Consider the following 23129-nt stretch of genomic DNA (forward strand, 5'->3'; position numbering starts at 1 on the left):
ATCATGTGCAGACAATTTTTTTTTAATTTTTAATTTAAAATGCCAATTAGGTAGGTTGACTGCCAATGATTGTGAAGTTCTATCTTTATCAAGGAAGAAGTGAGCATTTTTTTGTAGTGTACCTGGTGTTTTATTATTTGTTTGTCAAACAAAATTGTATAGATATTTAATACTTTATATTTTATGTGGATGAAAAATACAAAATCTAAATTCAAAATATTTACAATATTTATGTTTCATACAAGTTATAAAAATTCTGAACAATAAATTGTGTAATTCTGTTTAATTTCCATAACTATTCTTTAAAATCTTTGAGTTGTACCAGGTAGTGAAAAAAATAACACAGTCCAACACTGAAAAAAAATTTTGAATGAATTTACCTTATTGTGATTTTTACTGTGTCACCCGCCATCTTTTCACATTTCAGCACTCGATATTTAAAGAAATATCTGAAATAAAGCAAAAGCTGTTTGTTTTGTTTCAGTTAACCTAATGTCACTTTTCTACCTTTTGGCTAGTCATGGTTGTGAAAACTTTCTGTTGTGAAAGTTCTGGATGCCGCATAAGGTATATTATGTATTTGTTGAAAATCTCAGAAAACTGTCAAGAAAGGAGAAACAAGACTTTAGATTTGCTGTTCCAGTGTTGTGGAGGGAGCCAAGAAAACATTATAATAATTCTTACCTTTGTAGCATTGATGTTACTGGTTTAAACTCAAAAAATAAAGAAGTGATAAGCTTCTTTAACCTTTAGTCTGCCATTCAGCCCGTAGGCCATGGTCCAGATTTTCTTGTCCCTAAACCACAAGAGATTTATTTTTGATGACGTTATTCTGGATATGTCTAGTGATGCCCAGTCTGCTGCAAATGAACAAGGTGATAGTGAATTTCAAGTACTACGAAAGATTTAGTACCTAAGTTGTTAACTTAAACCAAACTAAATGATTTGTTTAGGAATTTGGGTTTAGCAAAGGAGAAACCTAAACTGTTTGCTCCAGACTAAAAAAAAAGAAAAGAATTTGTTGGCAGTAGGAACAAACATTTATGTATACAGGAGAAGAGATCAGAAATTTTCTCAATTTTTCAAAGAAAAAGTTGATTTAGTAAACATCTCAGATATTGCCGATTTGATGCATGAATTCAGAATTGAATATAAAAAGGAGGAATGGAGGCTGTTTTATAATATTCTTGTAGAACTAGTTTAAAAACTACTCTGTTACATAATAGTAACATTTATGCATCCAATACCTGTTGCTCATTCTGTGCATATGAAGAAGGAAAGCTATGAAAATTTTGATGTAATTTTATTTAAAATTACATCAAAATATTCCACTCAAAATTCCTATTCCACTCATCAACCATGAGTTGAATAGGTTATTCCACTCATGGTTGATCATATCTGGTGATTTGAGAATGTCATGTGTACTTCTTAGCTAGCAAAGTGGCTTTACTAAATTTCCGTTTTTCTTATGTGAATGGGATAGTAGGGCAAGGGATCTACACCAGAGTGAGAGCGGCGTTAATCAGGAGTCCGAGTCGATCTACACGCAGACATGCATGAGAACTAAACATTAGCTGTGATTGTGCGGGGAAGATTTTATGACTTGATTTGAATTTCCATTCGTATAAAATGTAGGAGGTCCAGTAACTCAAAATGGGGGACTATGAACAAATAAAACACTTTGCAGTGTGTATTCAAGTGTTGTTTAATGATAATCTTAATGCAATACTGTTAATGAGCGACCAAGCTCATTTTCACCTAAACAGCTCTATAAACAAACAAAACTTTCATTATTGGGCCCTTCAAAATCCCTGTAATGTTCATGAAAAACCTCTTCACTCCACGAAAGTTACTGTTTGGTGTGCGGTTGCTCGTTTTGGAGTAATCGGGCTGTATTTTTTCAAGAAAAAAGGCGTCACGGTGACAGTCAACTCACAACACTTATGTTCACCTTTTGAATACATTTTTCAACATGATGGTGCCACAGTGCACAATGCCCGCACATCGATGGCAGTTGTGAGAAACATGTTTCCTGGTCAGTTGATTTTGTGTTTTGGTGACGTACTGTGGCCGCCAAGGTCATCGCATTTGTCCTCCTGTGGAGATATTTGAAAAAACATGTTTATGGTCACAAACTACAGAGTTTGTGACCATAAACAAGTCTATTAAATTACAGAATTTAATAGACTTGAAAGATGCAGTTACAGAAGAGGTGCATTTGACACTGAACAAGACATGTTGAACCGAGTTGAGGATGGTTTTCTAAAGAGGCTGGAAACCTGTATTGAAATGGATGGCCACCACATGAGTGACGTAGTTTTTAAAAAATGACTATTTTTAATCAAATAATATTTTTTGACCTTTATTTGTGCAACAATAAAATAATATTATTTTGTAAATTAACTTTGTACTGCCCATTTGAAAACCGTCCATTTCCTGTAAGTCAACCTTGTATTTCTGTTGTAACCAACATGCTGGGAAAGTTAAAAATTTTGGAAGTTTGATGAGCCTGAAGATTCACTTTTGAACAGTTACTTTGATTTTTTACCAGACAATTGGGTGATCTCAGTGAGAAGCAAGGTGAGTGTTTTCATTAAGATATCAAAGTTTTGGAAAGATTGTACCAGGGTTGCTGGAATACCAATATGATGGGAGACTACTCTTGGTCACTTCTCCGAGAAGTTAAACAAGTGATTCCCAAAGAAATTGTCATATCAGAAGCTTTAAGGAGAAGAAGGAAAGGAAATGTATGCCAATGGACACACAAAGCTTGTATAATAAAAAGGTATTTTCATGTTTGACAATACCGTGAATAAAATGTAACTATCTATTTTTCATTCCTATTCTATGTTCTGGTAATTTTCTGGTTTATAACAAAGTTACATTGTGATGATAGAAAAGAATGACAGAAAAAATGAGGTAAAATATGGATCCAGTATTGAAAAACCCATAAAAATTAACCATTACCGTTATAAAATCTTTTCAAAAGTTTTTGTTGGCATGTATAATTTAAAAATTTTTTTAGAAGTATTTTTTCATTCAATTTTAAAGGGAAAAGTCCTGAAATTAACATCATGATATATCAGAAGGGAGTAGATATAACATTTATAAATATTTACATCTAACAATAAATGATTGGACCCTGTATTGTGCACGCATGTGGTATATTAACTAAACTTTTACTTTTCTACTAGATTTTTTCATTATTAAAATTTATTAAATAATTAAGTATAAAAGCATTATTATAGAACCTTTTTTTTGTTTTTAGGATGTTTTCTACTCGCACAAAAATTTCAAGAGACCTGATCTCCAGAAGAATCCGTACAGAAGTTTTGAACAAGAAGTAACTTTTCTTGACAATTTTTTTGAAGGTTAGTAGTGGCTTTCTTATTTGCTTTAACAGTATGGTGTGTGTTAGTTCTTGACTGTGCATGCACACAAACAAATTCCTATGTGTATTCTATGCCTTGGGAAACAACTTAATGGAAAATATCATTTTATAATTTGTCCGATAATTTGGTAATTGTTTTTTCTTTTTATTCTAAAAAACTTTTAATGCTGAAATTGCTAGGATGTAATTAGATTATATCACAGAACAGTTAATATTATAGTTATATAAATATACGAATTATGAAGTATTACATTTTAGTTTAACAAATTTTCAAAAATTTTATTGTGTTACTATTTTGGATTTTGATGATATTTGGTACATAACTACCTACCTTGTAGTGGCCAAAAAATATTTTTTTTAATATTTAAAACAAAATTTTTCTTCACTAGTAGACTTAGACTATTTTCTAACTTGCCAACAGATAAAAACAGCCATTTTTGTCCCTTTTTCCATGAGCTGTAGTATTATTATTTTACATCATACAGAAGTCAAAAAGAGCATTAGTTGTAGCAAAGTTATCTTCACGGAGGAAATGGTTCAAATTGTAGTAACTTGTAGTTTTTAAAAAAAAATACTCATATGTCATATCAAGCATAACTACATAAGGGTACAACATAAGCAATGAGAATATGTATGGAATAATTAATGATCTCCAAAACTCATTAGGAGTCTGTGCTGGTGGATTTACATGATGTTTCTGCTGATTATGACTCGCGGCATATTGAAATCTGTTCCAAGATGCATGGCGATTGTTTCAGCCTCTGCTATAACACTTTCACTTTCAACAACTGTATTTGCACAGTGTTTTCTCATGACGTCTGTAATTTTTTTTATGTGATTTGCATATTGATGTAAGTGCACACTTGTTGACTGAGGAGCACTTACCACTGTTGCAGGATTGCTGAATATTTTGCTATGAGACAAACACTAACAATGAATCCTGTTTTTGTAGTAGTGCAATGCATTTGAAAAGCAGTTTTTCTTGTTATATTGTAACAGTCTATTGATAGTTCAAGCACCGTAACGATTTGCATATAATAATTCTTGAATGTGGCAAAACTTTTATATTTTTGAGACCACTGGGTTTCACAGAGCATTGGTATATTTGATATGCATTTTCGATGAAGGGCAGGGCTGATTCTGGGCAAAATCTTATTTTTTTATTGTAGAGACCTTATTTCATATCACTGCTATTTCATTTAAGTCATTTACAACTAACATCAGTTTATGATTCGCACAGTGAAAGTATAATGCACTTTTCTAGATCAAGGCCGTCCTGTCTACAAAATTGTTAATTGCTAATGCTACAGATTTTGCATCCATGTCAGTCAACTCTACAAAAACTAGAAATTCCTAACGAACCATCATCTTTTCTTCATCAATAAATCTAACCCCAATGGAAAGGTTCTCTGATATGTCACTGCTCTTGTCTGCCAGGATACTGTAAGCACATACTTTCTTTACATCAGTTGCGATGTCATCTTCTAATGACAGTGCCACATAGGCTGATTATTTCATTTTGAATACGTGGTGACTAGTAAGTGGCAGTTTTTGCGTCCTTTTCTATGTGCTCTTTTGAGCACATAGAAAAAAATTGAGTTTGATCAAGTCTTCAAAAACACTTTCATGATTTTCTTTGTCCCTCAAAGGTGTAGGTCATGTGTACCATAAAACATCACAGTCGAAATTATTGATGCAACAATTTTCTTGTTGGTTTCTATTTCTTGCTGGTGGACAGACATCAGCTGTACATCAACGGGTATATTTACAACAAAACATTTTGCTGATGTGGCCACTGATTTGTGCCAATGAGATGACATGTGGATTTCGCGAAATCCACAAACAAGTAAAGGGCCTCACTATGAAGGAACCCAAAACACCATGCACATTAGTTGGTGGAAACAACATACAGTAAATGCACAACGTGCCCGTTAATTTCTTGGAATACGCCAGTCATGGAGCATAATCCGCCTACCAGCTGTATTTGAATTTTCTTTTTAATTCCACAGCATCCTCAACAAAGTCTAACTTGGAGTTGGTGACCAACAGTTTTTTAAAACTACCATTTTTGAGATGAGGTCATACGAAACGAACATCCAAGCCAGTGACCCACATCATTATCAAAGTATGTTTGTACCTGTACACCAGAACCAGATGGTAGTGAAGATCCATTTGATTTTTCACCAACATTCTGCTTCGATTTTTCTTCTGCACCTTCACTTTTGCTACTACTTTTATCTGGTTATTTCCTCTTTTGTCTCCTTAAAAGAAAATAAATAACTACTACTACACTTCCCCAAAAAATTAAAGCAATTCTCTACTAGAAACTTCGTTGTAAAAGAAACGTCTTTTCTTTTCTTTGTCTTTTTTAGAAATGAAAAAGTAAATATTTTTCATTTCTACAAAAGTTTACTAGTGGAATAAGTGGAATAAAAATGCAAAGAAACTGATGGAATAGTCAAATCTAACAGGCTGTGGCTGTGTACAGAATGAAATTAATGTCAACCAACATGGTTCTGATTTTAGGTTAGAAAATCAACAAAAATTGGACTCTTATGATTTTGAACCATTCGCTGTTTAATAGCTAACTTTTATTGTTTTTTGTTATTGAATGATGACATTTTTTTATAAACCTTCAATATTTTGTACAAGTTAGTTTTAATATTTGCAACTAATAGCTCATTGCAAAATTAACTATTTCAAAACTCAAAACCATCTAATTAACCAAAACTGCTGCAAAAGTAGCTAATTACAATTTTCAATCTTTATTCAAAATTATTGGAATGTGATATATTTATTATTACTTCCTTATTTAGTGTAATTATACAACACTAAATAAATCATACAAACATCCTGGCCCCCTGGCTGGTGGTGGGACAGGGTGGGGCGCTTGCCCCACCCTGTTCCACCGTGATTACACCTATGATACTATTACATAATATCCATACCTTAATAAACCTGAGAACATACGATTGTATAAAATTAGCCATACATATTGTATTTTAACTACAAATAAAATTTTTTCCTCAAAGAACTGCCATAAATCACCATTTATATCAGTTATTTTAAGAACAAAATTAAGTACTCTAATGTAACAGAAAAAAATTGTGTATTGACTAATGATAAAACTTTAATCTCCATAAATGTAAAAAGAAAATTACTTTAAAAACATGCTGGCAGTAAGTTATGAATTTTTGTCTTTGATTGTAACTAAGCAATAAGGAAACATCAGCTAACTTTTTCTCTCAGTGATAGTAATGTAATATACATTCTTGATGAATATTACTATAGTACCCAAAGAATTGTTTCTCTGCACAAGCTGTGAATCAACAATCTTGTTTACATGTGTCAGAAAGATTATATAATAGTGTGTGAAGAAAACTAAATGCATCAACAGTAATTAGATCTTTCATCATAGCAATGCGTTCCTGCTTACATAACTTAGAATGCGCAGAAGTTAATTCGCATAAAGCGATATGTAAGTTCTTCCTACACACTCTTTTTTTTTGTTTAGCCTCCAGAACCACCATAAGGTATTGCTTCAGAAGATGAATGAGGATGATATGTATGAATGTAAATGAAGTATAGTCTTGCACAATCTCAGGTTGACAGATTCCTGAGATGTGTGGTTAATTGAAACCCAACCACCAAAGAACATCGGTAGTCACAATCTAGTATTCAGATCCATTTAAAAGTAACTGCCTTTACTAGGTTTTAAACGCCAAATGAAAGAGATGTCAACTGAACAAAATACTGGAAGCCATAAACTACATCAACACTGATAATTTTTTAAGATTTTTTCAAAGGTGGATGTAAGTGTATGAGGTCAAAAAAAGTACACTTGTACAATATAAGAAAGATAAATCATATAAAACTCCTAATGAACCATTTAAAAGAGTTATTTTTTGGCCTCCCCCACATGTAAAGAATTTACATGTGGGGGCTTTATTTAACACCTTTGCCCTATTGGTTTTTTATTTTTACAACCACAAAAAAGAAACAGTTCCATAGGTAGAGCAACCTAACCTAATCATACAAATACCAGTAACATGGTAACTATTAAAGTCCTCCATGTCTTTACCTTTGATAAAGTGGGTATCCCAATAAAAGCCTCTTAAGTTAATTTGGAAAGAAGAGCTCAAGGGTTACTTTTATTCTTCAAATACTGAAAAGCAACTTGAGAACAACTCCTTAAGGCTCCTTAAGAAAAAAAACCTTTTCCCATTCCTAGAATTGTGACAATGAAGTTTCCAACAAAATTGTTCAGCTTGATGCTTTGTGTAAAGGAAATTAATTGGCATAATTGGTCAATTTAATTTTTTTTTTGTTCTTGAGCATAATTAAGCTATAATGTATCGATGAAAGCTGTTGTTTTTAACTGTTTTAAAAATCCATGTCTGTTTAAGAGGTTTTTGATGCTATTGCCAAAGCCTTAATGTACAACTTATTAATAATAATATGTATGTTATATGACATAATATAATAATATGTATGTCTTCAACTTAGACATGTAATGTTTAAAGAACAGAACCTTCTGTTATGTTTGAGCAATTCTTTTGTGATTTTTGTTAAATTTTATTACTAGACAGAGGATTTGTATACATCTTTATATTAATTTTGTCTAACAACAAAATGGTATTTATTTTCATTATTACATGTTGAGCGTTCAGCTGTGTTAATTATTCCATTATCCAGTGGTAGTTCTGTATTAAACGAAATATTTTTTATGATTTCAAAAAAACTTGTTTGTTTTCGAAAGTTGTACTTCAGGTAGTGATTTTATTTGAAATTATTTTGCTGTAGTGATGAATTGTCTGATTTGTGTTAACAGGCTTATTTTTAATCTCTACTTCCAAGCTTTATTTATATTTGTATTATTTTTTTATTTCTTTGTCCTTTGGAAAACTGTATTCTTTTTCATTCTGCTCCGATTCTGATACGAGATAGCTTACCTAAGTTAAAGAATACACATCAGTTCACAGAATGAAGATTGACCTTAATTTTAGGATTTATTGCACAAATGCTACATTATAATAAAATATTAAAATCAGATTATATGCTATGAGGTGTGTGAGAAAAATTATGAGGCTGACTTTTTACTTACCAAAGTTTTTATTTTTTTCAAACAACAATATTATCCCCTTCAAAATAGTTTCCTTTGGCAGCTATACACCGGCAGATTCGTACCCACTCCTGGTAGCAGCACTGTAAGGCTTCAGCTGGTAGGGCTTTTCAACTGGTCGGTCACAGTCTTTTGAATCTTCTTCTGAGTTGCAAAATGATGTCCTTTTAAGACATGTTTCAATTTTGGGAAAAGGAAAAAGTCACAAGGACTCAAATCAGGTGAACAGGGGGTTTGAGAAACCATAGGAATGTGTTTTGAAGTTAAAAATTCCCTGATGGAAATGGCCTTGTGACACGGGGCATTGTCATGATAACGCATCCACTTGTCTGTAATGTCTGGTCTCACGCGAATCACTCTTTTCCTGAGCCTTTCAAGGACACCTTTGTAAAACACTTGGTTGAAAGTTTGTCCTGGAGAAACAAATTCTTTATGCATGATACCTCTATTGTCAAAAAAGCAAATCGGCATGGTTTTGTTCTTTGATTTGCTCATTTGACATTTTTTTGGTCGAGGAGATGACAGAGTGTGCCACTCTTCGCTTTGCTGCTTTGTTTCGGGATCATACTCAAATATCCAGGATTCATCACCCATGATCACACTATTGAAAAGATTTCTTGGTCATTGTCAAGCCTCTCAAAAAGATCAACACATACGTTTCTTTGATTTTCCTTCTGTTCTGTTGTGAGGTTTTTCGCCACCAATTTTGCACACTTTTCACATGTCCAAATCGTCTGTAAAAATTTGATGTACGGTGAAGTATTTAAATTTAACTGTTCACTCATCATTCTTATTGTTAAACGACGGTCTGATCTCACAAGAACCCTCACACACTCAATGTTGAAGTTGAACACTCGCGGATTCCCCAAGTTTAACACAAAACTTGATTGCACAACTCTAAATTCCAATTCTCCATTTTGGTAACAACAAAAACACAACTTCACTGATGGCGCTGTCAAAAATATTGTGTTGGCTAAACAGAGTTGAAACTCGTACTGAGCATGTGGAAGGGATGAACAAACCGGTCTAGCACAGACTGGTAGACACAGCGTTGCCAGATCACTCGCAGTGCTAACCAATCTTATTACTTTTCTTACAACCTCGTATATTAGTTTTTAAATAGTAAAATTTATGTAATAGTTAAATTTGTAATAAATTTGTTTGTATCTCATAAAGTTATTAATGGCAATTTTTTTTTATAAAAAAATGTTTAAAAATTATAATCTTTATGTAAAAAATATGGCTGCTAAAAATATACAGATATGATCATATATTTTTATTGCTGTTTCATTGATACTGTATATTTTAACAGTTGTACTTGTTTCTTTATTACATGAGTTTATTACATGTTTAAAATGTATGTTTAATAGATGGTATTGCATATTGTATGGGTGGTGCCACCAAAGACAGTTGGTACTTATACACCATTAATCCAGCAACAAAAAACAACAAGAACCATTGTCGACTGTTAAATAATCCTGTTGATCCGGACCAAACATTGGAAGTCCTGATGACTGATCTTGATCCAAAAATCATGCAGATTTTCACACGAGTTGAATCCTCTTCAGCCGCAGAAGCTACCCAGGTACTTCACTGTTATAATTAGCATTAATTAATATTGAAGGATCTAAATTTTAACTTACCTGTATTATTTAGGAATTTTTTTAACTTTGTTTGGTAAAAAAATTAATTTTAGTTGAAATGATGAATTTCAGTAAAGTATTATAAATATTCTATTATTAAATTATTACTGATACAGTTTTGTAGACTAGTTAGAATTTTATATAATTTGCTACCTTTTTGTCCAGCAATATGTCTAAAGGCTTTTAATATTTTATTAATCAAAAATAAGTATTTTCTATTCATATGTTAATGAATAACCTGTTAGAATAATAAAGTATTACCCTTTTATGGTTTGATTGATCCAATTAATGAGTGAATAAGCAATTATAACATCATCAGTAATTTTTAAAAATATATTAAACTTGCCAGTGATAGTTAAAAGTCAGTGCAGCCTGAATATGTAATTAAGTAAAAATTTTGATTTACTATTCTGCAGAAACTAATTTTAACATTTTACACTTCCTAAGCTTCTAAAAGGCAGAATACGAAAATAAAATAATCTAAATTGCTTGCATTTAGACATCTTCACTGCACAAAGTATTTCCTGTGAATTTAGTATTAACCAACCAATTCCAAATATATCATAACATGTATAAAATAGTAGCAACTTTTTATTATTTCATTTATATGGGTACTTTAATTTTGTGATTATTTTTATACTCCATGCAAGTTAAATACTATAGAAGATGATTGTTGTGATATTTTTCTGTCAAACCATCAGTTAATTTTAGTTTTTAATTTGATTATATTCATTTTTAGAGTGACTTGATTACTAATACATTGCTAGTACAATTTAACAGTTTGTTCGGATTAGCACAGGCTACTCTTGATTAGACTAGTAGCTGCTTTTTAAAAAATGAAACCTTAGTAAATGATTAATAGATTCATTTTAGTAATTAAACTGAATAATCAACTCTTTCATCTTAAAAAATACATTTGTTTCTGAAAGTTACTACTGAGAAATTAGTCTTACGTGTAACCACCTAAAAATTGAAAAAATATTCATCTTAAAATATCTCTTTGGGATTATTATAGTATTGTTGAACCATTTATTTTTTCATTTTTTGTAGTTTTTATTCATAAGTACTCTGTAAAAAAAAAAAAAATACATTAGGCATCAAAGTGATGTGTTTTTCTTAGTACTTTATATTGTAACTTAGAAATCCATAGTTATTAATTTAAAACAGTCTTAAAATTTGTATATTTTTGTTTGTTATAAATTAATGTATTATAATGATAGTGGTTGTCTCTCATTAATGCTTATATATTTATGTATAATATATGTTATTATATATTTATATATTACATACATACATACGAGATCTGTAAATAAAGTAATGAGACTTGAGTTTTTTTTTTGGCAGCCAAAGTAGCAACACTGTAAAGTTACTAGTAAACATATGGTTATATGAACAGCTGATTTATATTAGGTATTAATAAATAGTCAGTTGTTACCATCTGAGACATAAACAGGCTTTTTGTGAAACGAGTTTTTGTTGTGCATTACAAAAAAATAGTGATACTAATTATGAGCAGCATTGTGCAATCAAGTTTTGTGTTAAACTCTCTGAGAATACTACTGAAACTTTGTCAAAATTGGAAAGGGCTTTTGAAGATGACGCTGAAGTTTTGAAGTTTTTGGATAGTTAAAAGCATATTCAGATGGCCGGAAATCAGTTGCGGATGATCCACGCTCTGGAAGACCATTCAAAAAGTGATGTCAATGTTGAGCGAATCAGAGACTTGATACGGTATGACCAGCGACTAACTGTCAGAATAATTGCAGAACAATTGAATTTGAACCGTACTATAGTCCATCAAATTTTTACAAACGAATTGGACATGAAAAAAGTTTGTGTAAAATTGGTCCCAAAAACCTCACTGAATGGAAAACTACAGTGTGGAAGTGTGCCGCGATCATCTAGGGCAAATTGAACTGATTTTCTAAAAAATGTTGTTACTGGTGATGAATCTTGGATATTTGAGTACGACCCAGAAACAAAATGCCAGAGCAAGGAGTGGCACACACTTCAAACTCTCAGTGTCCTAAAAAAGCATAAATGAGCAAATCAAACACCAAAACTATACTAATTTGTTTCTTCAATAGTAATGGTATTATCCATGAGGAGTTTTTGTCTACAGGACAGACTGTAAATCAATATATTCACCAAGAAATTCTAGAAAGACTGCAGAAAAAAATTGCCCGCATGAGACTAGCCATCAAAGATACTGGATACTGCATCATGGTAATGCACCTTGTCACGCTGCACTCTCAATGAGTGCTTGGCAAAAAAAGACACTCCTGTAGTTCCTCAATCACCTTATTATTCACTTGACTTCAGTCCTGCAACTTTTTCCTGTTCCCGACTTTTAACACCTCAAAGGACACCGTTTTGGAACAGTAGAAAACATTTAAAAAAATGTAACCAACCATCTGAAGGATATTCTGGTTTCCGAAATTCAACACTGCTATGAGGAGTTGGAAAACCATTTGATGCATTGCGTGGCTTCCCAAGGGAACTATTTTAAAGGTGATGAGTCAATGTATAATTGGATAATTGGATTGTAAATAGAAGTTTTTCTGAATCAGTCTCATAACTTTATTTACAGACCTCGTGTTACATCAGAATAAATATAACTAGAAAAATACAAATAGATACAAATTGATTGGCTCAATTCAAACTTAAACCAGTTTGGTACTTTGTAAATTCCAGCATAATATACACTTTCATATAAATATGGTGTTCTTTCCTCCCACTTGAATCTTCTTTATTCCTAGAATGACTTGAATTAGTAGCTGTAGAACCAATAGAATTCTACATTATTCTGATTGGTAATCTATTAATTCTAATTTTGGATATGTGTAGGGAAATTAATTTACAAAGAGTTGATTATATGGATCATACATTATTGTTCTTAGATTCACAGTTTTAAACTACATTATTATGGTATTCACAATGCTGAACCTTATTTATATCGCGGACTTTTGTTTTCAGCAGCCAAATGTTCAAGACACATCCACGTGGAAGTGTTATTTGTTACTTTATATCAGTGTCATTTTTATTTTTGACTTTATGATTTTTAACCACATACAGCATAAAATTTAACATATTTTCATAAGCTTTTGGTGGAATAACTAAAACATTTTGTCACTAAAGGAAATCCATTTGAAGTAATTATATTTAAACAGAATTTTACTACGTATTTAGTAGGTAGTGTACAAACTGCTACCACTAGGATACCCTCTTGATGATGAAAGTAAATAAATGTTAAATCATCTTGATACCATAACATTCTGATTTTATTATAGATGTTTGTGTACTAATATGTTAATTCAGCACTGTTAATTCATAACTTGTATTTTTAACTATGCTAATAACTAGCCGGCTCAAGAGATTGTAATTTAGATTTGAGGATTGAATTGAATATTAATGTTGAAGAGAGTTGTAGTAGTAGTGAATTTTCCAAACTTCTTTGAAAAAATGCCTCTTCTAGAAACTGTCCATGCAACAGAGACTGAATGATTTGTTATGCTTTAAATAAGAATTTCAATAAGACACAACATCTTATGAAATCAGAAAAGATTAAAGTTATCATTATTCAGCTACTTTTAAGATTTGGAGTTTTTACAGATAAATATTTAAAGAATCTTGTATAAAAATAAATTTTAAATTTGGTGATAATTGTATTTTGTGTTGAAGTGATGTGTACATTTTGTTGTGCATTTAATGTCTTGAAATCCAGGATTACTTCCTATGATTCAGAAGTGACTTGTTTAACAGACTGAGAAAATAAAGCAAATTTGATAAGAAAAAATTCTGTATTCCGTTCACTTTGGTTTCAGTTTTTCTCTTAGAATAATAATATTCATGTATGGGTTTCATGCTTAAAAAAGCATTACAGATGCGATAATTTTATGGAAATGAATTTTCTTTATTTGTAAATTCGTTTATAAAAATTAATTTTTCCACTTTCCGCATTATTTTTCTCTCTACATTTAGAACTTTCCCATGGATCAATCCATCTATTATTAGAACATGTATATAGAAATTGAGGTTAAAAACAATATGCTAAAAGAATTTTAACTGTTGAAAGGTTGTAAAAATGGCATTCAAAAATTTCTCTTTACTTGTGGAATATCCTGATTATGCTCATGTAACTTTTTTGATTAAACTTGTTTTTAATATTTTAATTTGGAAATTTGCAATACTTTACAATTTTGTGGTACAACATTTTTAATTAACTTAATGATACAATAAAAGTAACAATTTTTACAATTAACTTTGTATACAGAATGGAATGTATTTTATTGATAAATCTCTGTGCAATTGAAGATGAATTCGGTAAATAAATTGCATTTATTAAAAAAAATAGTGTCCACAAACAAATTCTTTCCTTTGATGTTAGTATTTTATCACTGCAAAAATTCACTGAAATTTCTCATATGACATGGAACTTATCCCACCAATTTTTTCAATCTAAATATGTCATTACCCTTACTTAAACTAATCTTAATTTTTATTTCTAATTATAGTAATGTTGAGCTGATGCTATGAAACCTAATGAAGCATTCTGTATAATTTATGTAAAATTACTTTTGCTAGTAGGAATACAGTTATTTCTTTTTTATTTATGACAATTTCAGCACATTTGACAATTTTCAGTACATTACCCTTTGTTTTTTGGAACATTACTTCTTAAGATTGGGAGTTGGGAAAGTATACAATATTTTTTATTGGGTATATTCTTCTTTTTAAGGATGTGTTGTTAATTTTCAGTTCATTTGATTAAAAGAAAAATATATTAGAAGTTTAGATGTGGTACATACATCATTTTTAACAAAGGATGATGTGGATGAAGGATCAATGAAACAGATTCAACACACTTGGCTGGAATTGAAATATCGGGTTAGCAAGTCACCTCACCATGCTTACCACTAAACTAACTGACTAGGTGTTAGTTAACCATTCACTGTATTGGATAAAGCACTTATCCACAATTAAAATTATCTTTTATCTGTCATGGGTGTGTGGACAGGCATCTTTGTTTAAACTTCAGTTCTGTGTAATATGATAATATTTGCATCAGCCCCTTTCATATAACACATCAGTTCTAAACAATTTTTTCCCTAATTTTTTAACCTATGGTATTTGAATAGCAATGCTCCTTTTCAAACATATTAATAAAACAGAGAGAATCATGAGTTTGTGTTTGTAGTTTTTAAGTAACAGTGGTACATTTGCTTCACGTAGTCTTGAGAAAAACATTAAATGAATAAAATAACCTGAAAAACTTGCTTAATTTAATTTGTAAATATTTATTTTCACTAGTTGTAACTGTAAAATAGAAGTTTTGCTATTATAGCATTTTCTAAATCTGTAAACATATTCAATACTGTATAATATATTCTTAAATTTTTTCATTTTTTCCCCAAAAACGTTTCAAAAAGATGATCAAAAAATAATTAAATCAGTCTCAATGATTAGCGTGAAGTATATTCTGTTATTTGAAACATTTAAAACTATATAAATTTCCTTAATATTCATTTTGGCCAATTGTTTTTATTCCCTTTATCTTTCTAGTACTCATTAGAGAAACTCTGCTTCTCCAGAACTCTCATTATTATTTGCTGATTCGTCCTTAAAAATTATACAGTAAAGTTCAAGTTTTCGATTTTGTTAACTTTAAAAATGATTGCTGTTCGTTCATCTTATAATTTCCTTTAATGCATTGTATTAGTTTTATTGTAGCTGCCAAAACTAATATCAGACAGATTTTTTTAAAATAAATAAATCCTGTATTTGTAACAAAAGACTTGTTTCTGTACTTTACACATTCTTAAATTAAAAATTATTACTGTTTCAACAAGAGAAGCCAATAGAACATGATACAAATGGCAATTGAAATGCATCATTTTTTCTAAGTAATAAGTACTAAAGCGTATTGATTGTGTGAAGACTAAGCCGATAGTTTTCAAAATAATAAAAAAAGTAAAACTAAACAAATTTATTACTGTATTCACCAGTTACCAAAAATCAGTCATCTTTAGACTGTTTATTATTTTAAATTTTTTGTACTTTTAGTATTTAATGTTTTGTTTATCATACTGAATTTTATATGTAATTAACTCTTCTTAACTAGTTAAGTTTCTGTGTAAGAAACTGCATTTTTAATTTGATATAATATTAATTAAAACTGTTGACTATTTTCTGTTGTTGGCTTAAAGTGCGATTTTGGGCAGTCATTAATGTCTAAAAAAATTTATATTTAAATTTTTTTTATTAGTAATTCTTTAGTAACTTTTATTATAGAAACATTTTTTATGTAAAAATGGGTGTATTAAACAAACTCAATCGCACATTAATTTCAGCTAACCACCCAAAAGGGTGAAAATGAATTTTTGACGAGTGCTCAGTCAAGGTAGGTGTTTCAGAAAATATTTAATAAAAGTATAATGTAGAAAAAATATAAATATAAAGTAAATTTTTTCATTTCTTTTATTGATTATTATAATAGGCAAGACAGAAGAATTAGTTGCCTAAAAACTGGATTTAATATTAGTATTAAACTATTTAATGAATAATTAAAATTATTTTATAATAATTTGATGATAAAAGTCAGTGAAATAAATTTGATAAAATTCTTTTTTTTTAAATTCCAAAACGTGTTTAAATTGACAAAATTTTGAAGTTTGTCATAAGAAAATGAAATATTTAAAAATAGACCAAACATATTATAGGAATTAGTTAGCAATTTCAAATGCAGACTTACATGTTAAACTAATCCAAATGACTGCACTGAGTAAAACTTTTGTCCTGTGATGTCTTATTTAAAACTAAATAGTGTTCATATCATATGGGACATTTCATGGTAAACTTTTTTCGTTATTAATTTTTTTAAATATTTTTCTTACATTTTTCTTCTTCTAAGTACTGTTTCTTTAAGCTAATAAATATACAAAATATATAATTATATATATAATTATATATAAACAAAACATACCCTTTTACATTATTTTAAAATCATATTGCTACGAGTGGATTTATTTTATTGAGGAATTAACTGTGGTTGTCATATCTAGTTATTTTACTGAGGTCATGAGTTCTCCTTGTCTAAATGAAAATCTCTACCTTCCATTTCTAAAAAGGGCTATCTGTCAATTTTTCACTTCATCCTGCACTTATCGCAGGATATTAAAGTTAGCCTAATGTTTTATCTTGCATATGAATGGACAACACATATACTCACAAATTATGTGCTCATATGACATTTCAATTTCTTTTGTTAAAACAGTCCTGCTTGCTAAATAAACATTTATAATTGGAGATCGTAGAAAATTGTTTTTATTAATTTTAAAGATTGTAGTTTCTTCCTACTGCATGTACATTTAATTTGTAGAATCATGAGTTTCATTTGTTTATTCATTGAGTTGAAAATTGAAATTAACTTAATTTTTAAGACTAATTTTTTATTAATCTTTTTAACATTATCTTTACTTAACATTTTTGTGCCATTTTAAAAATTGTTAATTTTGTATTAAGAGTTTCCTTTTTGTTTATCTTATAAGTAATTATTTTTGAAGTACGTTCCATCAGTTAATTTTAATTTAAACATTATGATTTATTTTTCACTCCTGTTATGTTTTGTTTATTATTTCATATCACTAAATTTTATTTTTTGTTATTTACATAACCTAAAAAGTATTGTTATTATTGTTGTTAATAAATTTTATTTATTAACAGCATTCACTTGGAAAGTGAACCAAATGTTATTATGGTGTGCTAGTTATGTTTCCACCTAGTGCAGGGATGCTCAGCTGGATGGCCTTTCATTGTTGCTGACGACTAGACAGTGACCACCTTCGTGGTAATTTATATGTAAGGTGTTTACTGTTTTTGCCTGTTAATGTAGTAAATTTTCATTTTTATAAATTAATTTGCCTCTTGTCATATATAACATTTTTACTTACATAAACTTTAGATTGTATTCAACCAAATTATGACTTGAGTATTAATTTTGATCTTTAATAATCAGTATTATTTATTTTCTTTAAATCAATAGTATTTAAGTATGTAAACTGGTTTTATCATTTAATTATCATGTGAAAAATCCACTGTTTATCTTCTTGTTTATTGTACAATATAAAAATCAAATTCTGCTACTGCGGAATTTCAGTTAATTTATGAGAAAAACTTCCCAGAATGATAAAAAGCACTATTGTATAACGACAGCTATATATATTTAATAAAATTTCAAGAAATTACTTTTGTATTGTTTAAAACATCATTAGTAATCGCTTCGCTTGCCATCTTAGTTTTAAGAAGCATGTTAATTTATTTTTAGACTGAACTGAAAAATTGTTAATTTTTCTACTGTTAAATTCTTTAAGTTCCAAGGCATTTTAACTGGTGACAACATTGTGTCTTAAAGCTAATGAAAATATTGTAAGGTTTTTTTCTAATGCTGTATTGTAGTGCAATCATATATTTTGTTAATTTTTATAAAATGTTAAATTTTCTCCATGAATTGTATTTATTCGCTTAATATTAAAAATGCATGTAAATATATTCTTTTTTTTTTCTTCATTGAAATTTGAAATTTTATTTTTTAATAAATTTGTTGCATTTGATTTGCATCACCAAGATCAACATTTGTAATTAGAAGTAGAGACATCTTTAAAAATGTTTTGTACAAGATTTAATTAAATAAGGTGATATCAATTACTGATACAATCATCTAAATTTTAAATTACTACAAAAAGCACTCTACCCCTCTTAACACATTCATTGTGGTTTGGTTTCTGGATAATGGCATTATATCATTTGTGAACCGATGGATGTGATTTCAGAACAAAGTTGCTGATCTTGTACTTCAATTGATTATAACCAAAAATGTGGCAGTTACCTTAATTATGGGCAGATTTTGTTTTTAAAGAAGCCTATATATTTAGTTTGATATTAATGTACTTATATATTTTGAGGACAAAAAAGAATTTTTTTTGTGGGTCTTGAACTACACACCCTTCAGTGGGATTGGATTCAGTTATGCAATTAATACCCACAAATATATGCGGTTAGTTGTCTTTTAATGTTTTTCAAGCCTACTGTATTTTCATTTCTCTATATTCTTTCTCACTGAAATGATAAGATTCTTACATTTAATGTGCAATGTAAACATTGCAGATTGTTTTATTTTTAATTCACAGTACTTTTAAATTGTACAAAGTGAAATACAAACATCTTAATGTTAATATTTTTTTTAACATTTATTTCAGACTAAATTTTTCTTTTAATTTTTTAAAATTTTATTGAAGGTTAAAAATATTTCACTTTTAAAATTAAAAAAAAATTACACGTAAAAAGCAACCCTAACTATAAAAATAACTAGGAAATATTTATAGATTGGTAGACAATTTGTAACCACATCAGATTAAAATAACCTCTTTGGTAATAGTGAAGAGGTTTTTTGCTTTGAAAAAAAAGATAATTTGATTAATTTTGAATATGTCATATAAAAATCAGTTGCAAAATTATGAACAAACTTTGTAAAGATTAGAAGCTTTAAAACTATTAAGGCAGGATGTCCTCTAGAATATAATTGTATGATACAAATTTTAATAAAATTGTCGTAAAATTACAAAAACTCATGCCTAAGTAAATCTGTTGAAATGAGTTAATGAGTTTTTCAGCAAAGAAGATGTTTCTTAAAGAAAAGGAGAAATAGAAGTTTTTTTTTTAATTCACCCGTATTCTTAGTTGATGCATACCATAGCTCATCTGTTATATGTAAAGAATTAGAAGTGCACAAAGATAAATCCATGAAGATGTATTCTAATATCTATCTAATATCTAAATGAATTCTAATATTTCTAATGTTTTGCTAAAATTGAATTTGCCTGAGAGATATTCGTTAATTGACAATTACTGCAAGATTGTGTTATTAACTACATTCTTTCTAATTATATTATTCAATGAAATAGAGCCCACAATTGATTAATTAAAGGAAGTAAAATGAATTAAAACAATAGAAATATTAAAAACAGTTAATTGAATCGTGAATTATTTTCACAGTACCTTTCTTTTCATGCTCTCTCATTGAGATTTCCTGCTATACACCTTCGATTGATAGTTAGTAGTATTGAGATATTATTTGATTGGTTTACAAAATGAATCATAAACACCAGGTCAACAGTTTTAGTGTATAATATGGAATGTATTATGATTCTAATTGCAAGAAATGCACCAAAATTATTTTTGGCTATCAGTAACATAGATAGATGCCACTGTACTGTTACTCATTTGTGGCAAGTTTTCTCTATTAATGTTTTATTTATTAAAACAGTTGTTGGTCACATAAGATTGCATAATGCACATATATCTTTCACATATTTTTACTTAGGTGCCTGTAGTATTAAACTAATACAGATAAAAAAATTAAAAAATATAAAAACATCAGAAGTGTTTCAAAAAATGTAAATGTGTGCAAAAAGTATTTAATGATGTTTAAGTTAACCAAATGCTGTAGTTTTTTTTTTAAAGGCCCACCACAGCCGTAATATTAAACAAAATGACCTGAAACTTGATGAGTGTCAAGATATTGATGCCTATTTTAACATTTGTAAACCACACAATATACAAAAATTTCTCGCCTTTGTTTTTGAGTATAAATAGCAAATAAAAAAGGCCATCAAAATTGTATTCCTCTGTTTTCATCAAGAATTTCTTTTTTTTATGATGGTTTTAGAAATTATTGCTGTGTAAGTTTAGGTGCATTAATTGTTCGTTAATAGAGTTGTTAACTGTGTATACTGTTGTACAGAACAAGCAATATTGTTTGTACAAAGGAAAGATATTAACAATTTACTATGAATTTTCATTGTATAACCATGGAAGTAGTTATATAACCACAAATTGTTATAACTATCGATCTAAGATAATAAGCATTTGAACCTTTAGTTAGTTCACATCTCTCTTCATCATTTATCGTATTTTGTTATTAATAAAATATTGATGAAATCTGATCAACAAAGAAATTATTACTTCGCTTTCTTGTTCCATGCTAAAATAATTCCTGAGTTTTAGAGAATTATTTTACTTAAGTTACTTAGCATAATTTAACAGTTTTTATTGTAAATGTGTATTTTTAAAATGTAATTCAAGGAAGATTTTTATTGTTATGATGAAATTTAAGTTTTAGGTATAATGGAAATTCTATTACTGGTTTGCAAGCTACTTTTCAAAAATTAAAAAAAATGACTGTACAAATCCCAATCTAACTTATAAATTACAAGCAGTTTAAACATAACGTTCCAACGATAGTAAGCTTGGTTAGACCATGTATAAATAAACTTTGATCGCAAAAACCATAACTTCAATTGTTTACTTAATTAACGTAAATAATTTTACAACATAAAGAAATTGTACATTGAATTATTTCGTACAGATTTTTAAAAGAGCGAAAAAGCTAACTTTTGTAATTGATAAAGTTTCATTTTTTTTTAATACTCATTAATTTATCTTTAGTTGTTTGATAATAATTTTTTAAAGGCTAGTAAAATAAAAACTACAAATTTATTCTTTATTATTTTGTAATATTAGTTTTCAGTCCCAGTTTGTGATTGTAAGATAATAAAATTAACTTGAGGAAAATTAAGATGACTGCCGTTTATGAATTTGCATACATAGAATTCCAATATTCATTTATTTTATAGAAAGTATTAACTTAAAAAGGTTTTTCAAATTTAATAGCTTATTCTATTCTGGAAATAAAAATTTATGTTTAAAAAACGCAAAATGACAGATAGGCAGATAGAAATGTGTTTCTGGATGTATATTTTGGAAACCGTGTTGACTATACTGAAGTTCGAAACTCATACTCAAACATTGGATGACCTTATTTATACGTATCTCTTTTATTACAAAATGTTTCTGGGGAACAACCTTGAATTCATTAATTTTGGTTTGGAATGAAATCTCATTTTTTGTTCTACTCAGCATTAAAAAGAGTTGTGACTAACCAAATAAATTATCTTCTTCAAATTATTTTTATAATATTTTCTTTTTAGTGTTTATTTACTTCACTAAGTGATTCTGTTTGCTTTCTTTTTTATTTTTAAATAGCTGTTTCTGAAGTATTTTTAACAGCATAATACAATATTCATTAATGCTGTTAGAATATTTCTTTCTATTATTACTTTCCCAGTAATAAGGCCTCCATATTTTTTTAATTTTTAAAAGCTTCTTTAATATAAATGGTCTTACACTTTTAAGCAGCATCTTTATGCAAATATGAGACTATAAGAAATTATTCATTTCATGAAATACAGATTTAGTTGATAGCATTTGTTAACAAGAGAATACAAAGTATAGTTTAAAACAGATTTCTTTGGTAATGGGAAAACAGAAAAAGCTATTAGTTAAAAAAAGAGGTTGCAAAAGACTAATGATGAATAAACTGTAAGTTTCTAACTGTCTTTAAATAACAGAAGAGATGTGTGTTTAAAGGTTCATTTTGGATTTGTTGCCACTTATATGCACAATGTAAACTGATGACACTTGTTTATTTCAATCAATGCTGTTGGCAACAATAATTCAATCATTTTGTTGTTAGTTCCTTGTATTCATCCATTTATAATGAATTATAATTCATGATCCCACCTAATGTGAAATACAAGAAGTAATTAAATTTTTGATTGCAAAAACAAATTCTGCAGCTGAAATTTACCAACAAATTTTTGTGGCATTGTCAGGCCAAATATTATGAGAGTTGCTAAAGTAAGACAGTGGTTCAGTTTGAAAAGGGCGAATGAACATTAATGATGAGGAACATAGTGCCTGGCCAGAGGTGATAATAGATGGATTTAATTGAAAAGTTGAAAGTTTGATCTTATTTTGAAACCTCTTCTTACATTGTTATTATTAAAGGGTGCTATATTACATTAATAAATGGATTTATTGTTTCCAGTACAAAATACCTTGCTACATTCCTACTGCT

General features: G+C 29.2%; 1 protein-coding gene across 2 annotated transcripts in view; it reads left to right on the forward strand.

Moving 5' to 3' along the window:
* Nucleotides 1–23129, forward strand: part of SamDC (S-adenosylmethionine decarboxylase) — a 145210-nt gene that overhangs the window by 103907 nt on the left and 18174 nt on the right. For both annotated transcript variants that reach the window (XM_075380895.1, XM_075380904.1), the window contains exons 4-5: nt 3269–3371; nt 9884–10098. In XM_075380895.1, coding sequence (XP_075237010.1) covers nt 3269–3371; nt 9884–10098 — 318 coding nt within the window. The remainder of the gene's footprint in view (nt 1–3268; nt 3372–9883; nt 10099–23129) is intronic.

The sequence above is a fragment of the Lycorma delicatula genome, chromosome 1 (genome assembly GCF_047948215.1).
Source record: "Lycorma delicatula isolate Av1 chromosome 1, ASM4794821v1, whole genome shotgun sequence".
Taxonomy (NCBI): domain Eukaryota; kingdom Metazoa; phylum Arthropoda; class Insecta; order Hemiptera; family Fulgoridae; genus Lycorma; species Lycorma delicatula.